Genomic DNA, 14,135 nt, shown 5'->3' with positions numbered 1-14,135 from the left:
TAGAAAATATAATGGAATTTTAAAGGCCCCATGAAAAAGCAGCTATAAAAAAAATAAAACAGAAGGCACAAAAAAACTCTTCCACAATTTATAAAAAGTCAATTTGAACAAAGCAGAGATGACTAATATTGTTGGCTAAGAAAGCTCAATATTGCAACGACTACCATCCTCACCAGAGTAATTTGTGAGTTCTGTGCAGTACCAATAAAAATTCAATGAAGTTTGAGATCACAAAGGCCGGTTCTGCCCAACAACAAGATAGATGCAATCATGCCCTCTAATGTGAGTGTCTCCTATTGGCCTTGCCTTTAAGCCACAATGAATCCAAGTTTGAAATAAGGCAACTTTGAAAGATATTACTAAGGCAACTAAAATCAGTAGAAAATGTCCTGAAAATGACAAGGCTAGAAAATGGTATCTCCAGTACCCACGCTGGATTAATGAAAATTAATTTCCATCCTCAGATAAAGACAAAGGTAGAAAGAAGGAAAACTTGCATTGTTTTAGCTTGTTGCTATCTTTGCCCGAAGAAACTTGGTCCCTTGACTTAGCATAGATAGCAAGATGCTCATAAATTATTTTGCAATAAAGAATTTACAATTAAAAAGTATAATGATAGTATTGGTTTTAGGTGGAAAATACAACTCTGTAAAATTCAATGATTTCTTTTGTAGCTGGAGTTTATGTTCATATTAAAAGGCTATAGTTAATGATAGCTAATAAAAGAAGTATTTGCACTTTTTGGTGCCACTTTTTCCTAACTTCTCTACTCAGGAGTATTTATTTTCTTTGATTTGCTTGATCTCTTAATTTTCCAAGGCTATTTCTACCTTTTCCCCATTTCTGGTAGTCAGCACCATCTGCCTCCTCCTAGGCAAAGGCATCACAGCTCTGACCTGCAGATCCAGGCCTCCTTCAGTCTTTCTCCCTAAGAAGATCTTCTGTAGTCGGTATTCAACCAGGAGTCCTTTATTCTGCATGGCCTCAGCCCTCCTGCTTCCACTATCGTGTTCCTCGCAAGTTGAGAGGAACATCCTCTCTCCTGGGAGAAGTGTGTGCTGCTGGCGATGGCCCTTTCATGTTTACATGAAGCAGCCAGGCTGAACCATGTCATCATACATCCCAGTGGGCTTCAGACATGATTTTAAAATGGCCCTATATTTGTCTCCAATTACTACACTAAAGCATTGCTGTGGAACCTGACTTTTACCTCTAGCCTCATTTACCATATAATGCTTGGCCAGTGATTACAACACGTCCTGTTCTTGGCATCTCCAAGATGCTCTATCTTGTGCCCCCCCACCCTGCTCTAGTGCAGGGAGTTGTGTAGCACATGAGAAGATCACTCCCTCCCCAACCTTCTGTCTCATTGGAGGGCTTTGTGGATGGACTTAAAATCAGGAACATCTGATTTCACGTGTACCTCTCTTCTTTTGTAGATGTACCTTGCTTGAGTTTGCATTCAGTAATACCTTTGTTTTTTGCTTTGTATTATAGTTGTTGCTGGTCCTATTTATAGTGTGCTGGCCTTCTGGGAAGAGCTCAGTTGACCTGCATCTCTTACCTTCTGCACGAATCCAGTAGTCTGGAAATTGGTTGGTGTTAACAAATAGGTGTTGAGTTCAACAGGACTCCACAGGACTCGTACTTATGGCATTTTAATTCTCTTAATGTCCCAAGCTGGCTCCTTCAAACCAGAGAAGCTTCCTTTGTAATTGTCAGTGAGATATTGTGTTCCCTCAAATAAAACTAGGGAATGAACCAAGAATATACTTATAAGACCTTTTCAGTGGCTGTCAGTTCAACAGACCAAAAAAAGTATTGAAATGATCCTTTTTGGTACTAAAAAACAAATTATCCTCTTCCTAGTAAATGCCCTTTGCTAGTGACAGGACAATGTGGCCTCAGGTGTAATGGCAGCATCTCCCGTCTATCATCTGGAACAATGTTCTTGTGTGGTGGTGCTTTATTAGCTGCCAGGTCTTCATCTCCTTTCCCCATAAGTGTCTCTGTAATAGGATGATGTACATTACCCTCTTCACGTCCTCTCTAGCAGTTCTCAGCTTCATGATACAGTACCTTCCTCTTTTTCTTTTCTTTTTTTTTTTTTTTGGCCAGTCCTGGGGCTTGGACTCAGGGCCTGAATACTGTCCCTGGCTTCTTTTTGCTCAAGGCTAGCACACTGCCACTTGAGCCACAGCGCCACTTCTGGCCATTTTCTGTATATGTGGTGCTGGGGAATCAAACCCAGGTCCTCATGTATACGAGGCAGGCACTCTTGCCACTAGGCCATATCCCCAGCCCAGTACCTTCCTCTTTTTCATATCTCCAAAATGTTTAGAAGTTTATACTTATTGGAAAATTTTCTTTATCTTTTTTTCTGGAGTTCTCAGGTTTGAACTCAGGGCCTCCTTCTTGCTAAGCAGGGCCTCTACTGCTAAACCACACCTCCAGTCTTTTCTTATACTGGTTATATTTGAGATAAAATCTAGCTCTACTGCCCAGGCATGCATTTGGACCACATCTGCATATTTTAGACTTCCTTTGCTAACTGGGATGATAGGTGTATGTCACCATGCCCAACTTCCTGGAATTTTTAAGTAAAGGAAAATGTAAAGAAACAAAAATGACCTTCAACTTGGCTAGCAAATCCTTGCTAATGTTTCTAGGAAGTAATATATACACTTGTTCAAAGACTAAAAACCACAAACTATATCTAACATCAAAGCTTTCTTTCTCTGTCAATCCAGCCTTCAAGTTTCTCTACTGTGCAGAAATTATAGTTAATGTTTTTTCTCATTTAGGGATGTATTTATATATTTATTGACTCATTTATTTTATGCTGGTACTGTGGCTTGAACTCAAGGCCTGGGTAGTGTCCCTTAGCTTTTTTTGCTCAAAGCTGGTGCTCTACCACATGAGACATACCTCCAATGCTGCCTTTTGCTGGTTAACTGCAGATAAGTTCCTCAGGGACTTACCTACCTGGGCTAGATCTTGATCCTTAGATCTCAGCCTTTTGAGTAGCTAAGATAATAAGCATGAGCCACTCAGGCCCTGCTTTATCATGTATCTTTCAGTAAACCATTTTAAATATGATATGTACCAGGAAATAAAAATTGCAATGGATATATATATATTTTCTATTTATATGGATCTATTTTATAAGGGTCCCAGAAAGACTACTCTAGATTGATCATTTCCCATATTTTAACAATCTCTTTATAGGCCCACTCTCTCCCAGAAAAAAATATATCTTATTCTTTTTCCATTTTTTCATTATAAAATTTTATGTTTTAATTATCTTTACATAGTTGTAACAAGAGGTTGCCTTATTGTTCTTAACTGTTTCATAATAATCTGTTGTATGAGTAGTCTAACTTATTGTTTCTTATTGATAAGCATTGCTCCTTACAATTATAATTATTAATTGTAATTACAATTATAACTATTAACAATCTTATCCACATGCCTTTGAGGGATTCTGCTAGAGATGCTTACATACATGGATAGAATGTACTTTTGCCAAATTTACCTGTCTGTATTTCTCTTATCAACCCCTTATTTTTAAGCAATAATGTATTTTTTAAATATTACCTTCATATATACGTATAATGTACTTCATTCAAAGTCACCCCACAGTTCCTTTTCCTCTCCACCCATAGCTAGTTCCCATTTCAACAGTCACCTTTTCTTATAGTCAGCTCATCCTCCTCTTTCTTCTTTTCTCTCACCATTCTTCCCCCTCCTCTTGTTCCTCTTCCTTCTCCTATTATTATTAGGTTTATTTTGTAAATGAATAAACATATAAACCATGTTCGTCTTTCTCAGCTTCTCATCCAAGTTTATTTTTCCCTTTCTTGGTTTCTGGATCTTCCCTCCTACACGTTTATAAATTTACCCCATTGCCTCCTTTGAAAATACCCATCTTTTAGCTTCAAATCTTAGTCTACCACTGTTCACCAAGCTTTCTCCTGCTTTGGCTCCAACACAACAACCTCATGATAAGCCACATTTCCATATGCATCAGGTCTCTTCCTAGATTCAGATTGTTTTAATGATACGTTTCATAATACATTTTCATGTTTAGGATTTGGTTATTGCTAACTTTTCTTTTTCATACTTTTTTCATGGCTATGATTGTATATTTGGTATTTTTCCCTAGGTAAATTTTATAATCACTTTTCTAAGATCTTAAAACATTACACTAAAAATTATTTTAAGCTGGCCACTGGTGGTGTATGCCTATAATTTTAGCTACTCAGGTTGAGATCTGAGGCTCTCAATTCTAAGCGAGCCAAGGCACGAATGTCGGTGAGACTCTCATCTCTAGTAAATTACTCAGAAAAGGCTGGAAATGGCACTGTGGTTCAAGTGGTAGAGAGCTAGCCTTGAGCAAAAAGAAGCTGAGGAACAGCACCTAGGCCCTGAGTTCAAGCTTAGGACTGACACCAAAAACAAAAAACAACAACAACAAAACAACAACAACAACAAAAAAAACCTTTAAAGCAGAAACAACTGTTAGGTAAGTACCAAGAAATAGTATTGTGTGATACTGATCTTCTTAAAAGAACTAATTTGGTTTGCTTTTCTTTGTAAGACATAGGTGAGTTTGAGTTATATTTTTCTGTATATCTTCTACTTCTTGGTCTAACTTCTTGACCATGAACATTGGCTTTTAAATCTGGATCTAATCTGTTTGACTAAGCCATGATTAGTTTTGCTACTTACTTATATAGTAAAATAATTTCACATCCAAATAGTACTTAAGTAAAAACTTCAAAAGTGAAATATTGTGCCAGCTAAGGTTAAATGTGTAATTGATTTGAGTGTCTTCTGTACAACCGTGTTAATTGAAAACCATATTTTAAAACTTTTATTGTTCCTAGAATAAATTACTGGAACCCAAACGACTGCAGCAAGAGGAAGAAAGAGCCAAAATCCATCAAACTGAGCACAGGAGGTATAACTGGCTAATAAAATAAGCATCCTTGGTAAAATCAATTACTTATAAAGTTTTGCAGTATTTTAGAGACACACTACATTAGTGGTGTTTAAAAAAGATTTTGAAGTCTTTATCACCTTTAAATCTTTGTTTTTGGGTTATAGTGTATGTATGAGGTATACATACTATATATCTGCACCCGAATACACATGCATACATATGTATATGCACATATAATATCCTGTTTTCATGATTAGGTGGTATTATAACATAGTTTATCATTCTACATGGGTTTTTAGTTACATTTTATTTAACTTATGTGGAACAAAGCATCATGGACATCTTCTGTCTGAGACCTCTGTTTTCAGAGTACCATCAGATGACACTCTACTATTTGTAGAATAATTGGATTAGCATAGTTCTTCAGGTACAAAACTTGGGTCTAAGAGTTCAGAGATAAACTTACTAATGTTAGTTTATGTTGACTAATATATCAATAGATTAGATAGAGCCAGTGAGCAATTTTAATAGTGTAAATAAACCCTGTCTTATTAATAATATCAGACGAAATTACTTGAGAGGACCCAGTAAATACTATGTTAACATTAATAACCACCATATCATCAGTCATTGTTTTACTAGGGTTTTCCTGGGAGGTACTTGGAGTAAGTTCTTTAGAGGTATGCTTGAGTGTCTGAGGAGGAGAATTTAATGTAAGGGCCTTTGCATTTAACCAAGCAAATCATTCTTTGAAAGTGAGTGGCTTCTCTTCTGTATCTAACCTTCCTTCATCGCTAAAACATATTTTTGAGTTGCGGTGATGTCATTTTGTAAAAGAGGCTAAAACATGTCAATAGAAGCTCCCAGTTTCAAAGACACCACTAACTGTGGGTATTCAGGCTGAGCATTGTGCATGTTTATAATTCCAACATTAAGGAGCCAGAATCAGGAAGATCCATACTTTCACGTCATTGTGAGTCACAGAGCAAGATTTTGTGGGAGAAGCAACAACCAAAAGAAGTTTTAAATGTCATATGTAGTTTTATGTTTTTCATTTGTTCATGGGAACATTAAGACTTTGAGATATTGAGTAGCCTATTTTGTTGGGTAACCTGGTTTAGGAACTCTTATGGCAACATATTTATTATAAAGTACCCATAAGTTATTTAACTCTTTTTTCTTAGTTTTGCTTATTTTTATCTTTATATATTTATCTTGTAATCATATAACATTGGCTGCTAGGAGTAACCAAGTCTCTGACATTCTGAAGATTAATTGGATTGGGAAGCTTTAAACATCTCAAAGATACTACTATAGCATATTAATAGGTCCCATTGCTAATAAGCTCATCTTTGATGGTGACCTAGTAAAAATATGTTATTTGATTAGACATGGAAGGGATACCATTCTTATTATAGAAGTTTGACCCTTGATTTTTTTCTATACCAATACTGCGGAATAATTAAATATTGGTAGAGTTGTTCATTTTTTTCTCCCTTATTTTCTCTTTTGTTGATTTTTGTTAAATGAAGATCCAAAATTAATCCATGAGGAGGTTTTTCTAAATTAGAAACTCAGTAATCAGTTTTAAAATAATTGATCAAGACGTTTAAACACTAAACACCTGTTCTTAATTTTTATAAAAAGCTGACATTTGTATTTCCCTTAAAGTTCACATAGAATTTTCTTTCCCACTGTCTTATGGATACTTCTTCAATAAGCTCTCTCTCTCTCTCTCTCTCTCTCTCTCTCTCTCTCTCTTTCTCTCTCTCTCTCTCTCTGTGTGTGTGTGTGTGTGTGTGTGTGTGTGTGTGTTAATTTTAATGATAAAAGGGGCACAGGAAGTAAAAACCTGATATTTCACTGGTATTGCATAACAAGCTAAGCAAACTGGACATGGAGGATAAATTATAAAACAAATCATTAGACTTACTGTTTCTATGACTTTTCTTTAATCAGATTTCGGTCTTCCAAATAAGGCTGATGTATAGTACACTGGCAAAAATAATAGGAGGCACATAAGAATAGTGCCAAACTAACAGATACCCAAAACCAAAAACTATGTCAATAGAATTTTCTTTCCCACTGTCTTATGGATACTCCTTCAATAAGCTTTTAATGAACAAAATACTGGTGTCTATTTTTAAAACAATAGCATAAACTGTTTAGTATGTGCATAGGGAACATAAGCTAGTTGTTCTCCAGGGGCATAAATTTATTAGGCTTGAGAAAAGCAACACGTTCTCTCCTGTTTAGAATTTACTGGCAGAACACTGAACCTTGAATTCATAATAGAAAGCTTGGGGGAGTCCTCACAAGGGTTTCAATGAGTCCTGTAATGAGCTTGAGCCTGAATCTGCCCCTGAGCCTGACCTAGTGTAACTCTATGAGCAAGAGAAGACAAGTAGAAACTCCAGAGAGAACAGACAGAGCATGGGGTCGAGGATTTGAAAGGACTTGGGTCAGGAGGTGAACATCAGAAAGAACCAAAATGATTGATTGAAACGGGAACCATCTCTGAAACATACTTTTTCTTCTGAATTAATACTCAGAGGGAAATCCAGAAGCACAAGTTTGACAGCCATAGAATGTATGTCCTGTCTTAAGCTAGTAAACAAAATACAAGCAGGAACTTTTCTTGCCTGTTTGGGTTCTTGTTAGGAATTGAGATAAATAGTCTCTTTCATGATCATCTCTGGTTGATCCGTATCATGGATGGAAGGCTAGTTGAATACTAAAGCATCAGAAAACCTCAACCTCTCTTGTCTCTCGGTAATTGATAGCCATTTGTGAATTGCATCACCTTGCTTCAAGAGAAGCCATGAGAAACATATTTTACAAACACCACCAATGTGTGTGTGTGTGTGTGTGTGTGTGTGTGTGTGTGTGTGTGTGTTTAAACAATGCTGCTGCCATCATAGCAGTGGCAGGGTAGGGTCATTTGCCTGGAAGATAGATTCAAATAGTAAATATATTATCAGGGTACATCTGCCATGGCTTTTTCTAGATATCAAGAATGTGGTTCACAAGGAAGAAAAGGTCCCTGGCCACATAGAAATTACATTCTGGGAGCAAGAAACAGTAGTCAACAATTAAACAAGATATTTTTTCAGATGGTGCTAAGTATTCTGAGTACTATATCACAGAGCACCCAAGGAGAAGGTGATCAGTGACTAAAGATCTCCTGGGGGAGCTGACATTGAAGGACAAGAAAAAGCAAGCCAGACTGAGGGCAAAGACATGTAGTCCCATGTTATTAGGAAGACAAATGCCAGAGCTCTACATAGCAAAACAGCTGGATTTTGAGTAAAAAATGGTTGGTCTATAGTGGATGAGGTCCAAAAAGTAGTCTGGAGGGGAGGCAGTATGAGATTGGATAGATTAGTGCAGTCATGGGAGGATCTCAGGTAAAAGGAAGGCATGATCTCTTTTATAAGCTTGGGAGGTTGCTGTGTAGATAATGAATTACAGAGGGTGGGAGGAGGCAGTACACAGGAAAGGTGATGGTGATTAGATCTGAAATGATGTCCCATGAACAGAAGCAGGTGAAGTCAGAATGTGTTGAGTAGATAAAGGAGACAACACCTTTAGTGGTTGAAAAGTGTAGGGTAAGGGTAAAGACACTGAGGGAATGCCCCTCTTTGATACTAACATAAAGATCACTTAAGGACAGCCACAGGGAAATAGGCAGCTGCAGAAACACTATTGGTGTGTGGCTTGTGGTAGAGTGTATAGGAAGTTAGGACCAGCTTTCTTTTTCTTACTGAAGCTCTGTAAGCTTCTGTAACTTGTTTTCTGGGAGATTAAGAAAAGGCAACTTACACATCGAGTTCTGCAATAAGACCAGTATATAATACTTGGTGAGAGAGGAAAAAGTTGTATCAAAACCGAAATGGAATCCACTGTTGGATGAAGTTGGTAGAAAAATAGAAAATCAATAATTCAGAGAGCAAGAGGAGTCAAAACACAATGGATACTCTGAGTCCAGCCTTTTTTGACTATGTCATCCAGCCATTATTTCTGCGAAGTATCTCAAATCCCTGAGAGTCAATAACTGGTAGCACCTACCATGACCATATTCTGCTATTCTTCATGAGTACAAGAGAAGATAACCTGACTGGTGGTTCCCTTTGTCCTTCTTCCCATACATGTGCATTGAGTGGCTGATCTGTGCTAGGCACTTTTTCTATCTCCAAAATTCTTACAGTTTCATTTGCCAAGTTCCTAAAGAATCCACTGGTGTTTCTCTAGCTTCCAAGTACAGGTGCATAACTCTACACAGAAGATGAGGTCAAAAGCCCATACAATGAATATTTAGAACAATGATTAACTAGAAAGTGAACCTTCAGGTAGTCAAGAGAATACAGGCAACTTTCTATATCTGTGAGTCTGCGCCCATGGGTACAACCAACTATGAATTGAAAACATTTGGAAAAAATATTGCATAGGTACTTTATAGGCCTGGACCTTTTTTTCCCTGGCCTTATGCCCTAAAATACTGTGGTATAACCCTCTACATATCACTTTCACTGTATTATAAGTAATCTACAGATGATTTAAAAGATGGTTTCTATTGGAGGCTACATGTACGATATATGCAAATATTAATTAGAACATGTCATATCAGGAACTTTAGCATATAGATTTTGGTATTCACTGGGGGTCCTGAACCAATTTCCCATGGATACTGAGGGGCAGTTGTGTGCTTATAACTATACTGGGTAGCATTTATCCTAACCTTGCAGATAGTAACTTTCATATTAAGTCAGAATTTAACTTCTGAATTGCTGCAAAAATGACAGAACTCTAGGATAAGATATGCATTCCTTTTTTTTTTTTGAAAGCTTGAGCTTCTTTCTCTTCAGATATTAGCTTTCTCCATACTCTCTTCCATTTTTCCTTCTACTCTCTACTCAGGGGGTTTATTTTAGCAAGACTGTCAGTAGCACGACTACACAGCATACAGGGGTGTATCAAGTCTGTCTTGCAACAGTAGTGCCATTGAGCTGGCTTGGCTCTTTTATTCTGTTTTGGTTTTTGCCGAAGTTTCTGTCATCCTCATCCTGAAAGTTTCATGACCCCTGAGGGATACAGTTACTTAGGTGACTAAGGCTCTTGCTGAACTAGTGGAAGATGGACAACTGAAACTATAGAGTTAGGAATTCCAGTCCCCTTTTGATTGTGCCCAAGGCTGGCACCAGCCCATGCAAAGGATGGTGAATGTGAAGAGAGATTTCTGCTAAGTAGAAAGGGAGGAAGCAATCCCCACCGCCATTTCACACAGCACATTAGGGTCTCAAAAATCTCTTAGCCCTGTAGCAGGCTTTCTACTCACACATATTTTTCATTGTTTTAAAGGGTAAATAATGCTTTTCTGGACCGACTCCAAGGCACAAGTCAACCAGGTGGCCTCGGGCAGTCTGGAGGCTATTGCAATATGAATAGTGCTAACAGCTGGGTGAGTTTTTTCTTTTCTCTTAAAAAAAATCATCCTCCCAAGTTGAAGAATAAAAACAATGAGAATTTCTTTAAAAAATATATTGTGGCCTTCTCTTAGATATTTCTTTTCAGGGGAGGGGAATGCTGTTGAGCTTTGTGGTGGGCAGTCAGCCATGGTGATTACTGTAAATTCCACACCAGCTTCTGAGAGTCTTGATTTTTAGCTTTGGCCAATCACTATATATATATATATATATATATATATATATATATATATATATATATATATATATATAAATGACACCTGCCCTTTGTTCTTAGCTTGTTTGCCTAGACTCAAAGGCCTTTTATCAACCTTTGTTCAGACCTACAACAAAAATAAATGAACATTTTTCCAAGAATTTAAAAAGCAAAATATGGTTATAAATAGTAAGCATTTTCTCTAGTAATATGTTCCTTTCAGTGAAACTAACACATCCAAGAAACTAATATTTAATTTTTCACTCAAGATGCTTTAAAGAAACACCTTGAAGCAAAAAGCATTTTTTGAAAATGAAATGTCCTTACTTATTCCTGTGAAGAAAACCTTGAAAATATATTGTAATACACATTTAATATATTTTGTGTGCATTTACTGTTCAGCTAGCACCAAAACTTCTGACTATGTGATTGTGAAGATCACAATGTGTTCAGAGCCAAGACTAATTACAGCATTAATTGAAGCCCAAATATGCATATTTATGTATGTATATATATTCTATATGTACTTCTATACATACATACATATATGTATGTGTGACAGAGATCAGAAAGAAATCTTTAAATTAGCCAGTCCAACAAATAATCCAGTGTTTGCAAACTTGGAAACTGAAAAAAATTCCCCTATGTTAAGTAATTGACAGGCAAAAGACAGTTTTTGATTATTCCATTTTGTTAGACATCTGATATGCATGCTTCCTGGAAATAGATCTAGTTGCTAAAATAGATAGATGGGTGTTATACAGGTATACATATGTAAGATAATATGACAAAGGAAAATTTGCAGAGAATTTATGCTTACATGCCTATTTTTCCCATAATGTATTTTTATTTGTTTTACTATGGCATTTAGAATAGGGATGACATGGAAAAGAGAGAGTAATCAAAAACACTACCTTTGTGTTGTATGAAACACTATACCCAGAACTGGCTTGTTCATGAGAATATGCAAGTCAGAGTCATGTGGAAAATGGGGTGTTGTGAGTTGAAGACATCATCCAAGTTCATTAGCTGTGAGATGTGATTGGAATACAGATTTGGGTCAAACTCATTGTTGACTATTTAACTCTCCACTGCTTGAACAATTGCTCAAATTTAGAAAGTACCTTGGAAAAATATCTCCAGTTGAAGGGAAGGTGATGGGAGCATATATACACACCATGTGGGATATGGCTAAGAATATAGGGACTTGGAAACAGTGGAGACCTGATAGAATGCTTTGGAAAATAAATCCTCTGTCTTCAAGGGCAGTTAAGCATTTGCCATGACTGATGATACAAGTTGAGATGAGATTCTCAGAGTGTTAGACAATATAACAATTGCCTATATTCCACATATAGCTTGACCCTATCTTGTGGAAGACTCCAGGGAGATTGCTTGACCTTATCAACATGGTGGGAGTGGGACTTATTAGTCTCTCTCGTTACCCCAAGGATCCCTTAGAGGCTGTTTTCCTTCTGCATAATGCAGTGCAGTCCTACTCAATACATTTCCATTTAAAATACTCGGCTCCACCATGTGTGCATCCTGTCCTTGCTGTCATTGTGAGGGGTGGGTGATATCATTCATGAATTTTATTATTTGTGACCTATGTTAGTTAGCCTATCTGTAAGAGCACAGCCAATAAGATGCTATTGGTCAAGCCATTCCATTGTTCAGAGCGGCTATTGTGGATCAAATGCAGTATGCCAAAAATTAAACCATTTCACTCATATTTTAGATAATTAAGAAATGGCCATGTTATAGCAGAGCATCACAAGGCCCAATAGCTATACCCTTATGAACACATAAGATGATGCTAAGTGAAATGAACTCCATGTTATGGAAACAATTGTTATATCACAGTTGTAACTACTTTCAACGTCCCATGTGTATCTGTAGCTTCTATTATTGATGATGTTCTTGTATCACCTTCCTGTGGTTGTACCTACACTATCTCTGTAATCTTATCTGAGTATATTGGAAACCGTGTATACTGGTATTGGAACTAGGAAATTGAAAGGGAATACCAAAATTGAGAGACACAGGGTAAAAAAGACAAACAACTACAAAAGCAATACTTGCAAAACTGTTTGGTGTAAGTGAACTGAACACCTCAGGGGGGGAAAGGGAAATGGGGAGGAGGGAGGGAGGTATGAGGGACAGGGTAACAAACAGTACAAGAAATGTATCCAATGCCTAACGTATGAAACTGTAACCTCTCTGTACATCAGTTTGATAATAAAAATTTGAAAAAAAAAAAAAAAGAAATGGCCTTGTTAGCCTGCCATGTTTATTTGAAGGATTTTCTTTTGGAGTGCAAAGGCACTGCATTTTCTTTTGCTTCTTGTGGTAATTAGTGTTTTCTTTTGCTTCTAGGATATATGAGTAAATCTCACTTCCATCTAGCAGTGGAGTCTGACCTTGACAAACCTCATGAAATGCCTTGCCTTACTCTGATTTTGTTCAACTTCACACTTTTTGCTTTAACATCACCTGCCCACCCTCTCCCCTGATAGAGATTACCAACTTTCCCTGCCATCAGTTATGCATGCCTGCAAGAGCTGATTGCTAAACCCACATTTAATCTATTACTAGCAAAAACACACATTGCTTTGCTAATTGGTTTGACCTCTGATGAGAAGAATAATTACAACAATGTTATTATGACAGAAAAAGAGAAAATCACTTGGTACTTTTAGGTTAGAGATATGGGTGCTCTAAATCTCGTGTCTCACTAAGCAACTAATTCTTGCTAATTCTCAGATCAAGTTTGGGGAAGCTTTGGAATTTTTAAAAGATTTTAATCTCTATTCTCTTAATCTAGGATACAAATGTGACCAAAAGTAAAAATTTCTCCTATTTCTTATAGACAAATTGATAAATAAAGTTTGAATTGCTTTGACATAAATGGATCATTTCTATTTTTATTGAAAAGCACTTGGGTTTTTAAGAAATCTTATTTTAATATTTTTATTTATAGCTTATGTGGATCAAATGCATTTCCTGAAAGACTTATTATATTTCTGTACAAATCAATTTCACACAAATGTAGAGGGAGACCTTATATGTGGTTATCTTTTTTTTGTTATATTGGATGCTTACCTTCTTTGTTCTATGCCACTTAGTCTGCTTGCTAATTCGGTAGACTTTCCTTTTCAATTTTTTGTGACCTTGACCCAGTTCATAAATCCCAGAGTACAAGAGTATTGATTTCCCATGGTGTGTCATTCTGTTCCTCACCTCTCCTCCCATCCCTCATGTGACACAGGGAAAACATTCATTTAATCTTAGAATAAGGGCTTCATCTATCTATGTGTATATATATGTATATATGTATATGTATATGCATATACATATATATCTGTATATGTTTATGTACATATGCATATATATATATATATATATATATATCCTTAAGAAATCATCTGTGTTACCAATTGATCTGTTGGAATTAACTTTCCAATCTCTTTGTTTTGGGGAACACGGATATTGGAAGTTCTTGGGCCAAGAC

General features: G+C 36.7%; 1 protein-coding gene across 2 annotated transcripts in view; it reads left to right on the top strand.

The window, feature by feature from the left end:
- Epsti1 (epithelial stromal interaction 1) overlaps window positions 1–13,502 on the top strand; it is an 89,736-nt gene extending 76,234 nt beyond the window's left edge. For both annotated transcript variants that reach the window (XM_048341310.1, XM_048341309.1), the window contains 3 exons: window positions 4,890–4,963; window positions 10,304–10,403; window positions 13,001–13,502. In XM_048341310.1, coding sequence (XP_048197267.1) covers window positions 4,890–4,963; window positions 10,304–10,403; window positions 13,001–13,009 — 183 coding nt within the window. In that variant the 3' untranslated portion in view covers window positions 13,010–13,502. The remainder of the gene's footprint in view (window positions 1–4,889; window positions 4,964–10,303; window positions 10,404–13,000) is intronic.
- Window positions 13,503–14,135: the final 633 nt, after the last annotated feature.

Source organism: Perognathus longimembris, chromosome 3, assembly GCF_023159225.1.
Source record: "Perognathus longimembris pacificus isolate PPM17 chromosome 3, ASM2315922v1, whole genome shotgun sequence".
Classification (NCBI taxonomy): domain Eukaryota; kingdom Metazoa; phylum Chordata; class Mammalia; order Rodentia; family Heteromyidae; genus Perognathus; species Perognathus longimembris.
This window is presented reverse-complemented; position numbering and strand designations above follow the sequence as displayed.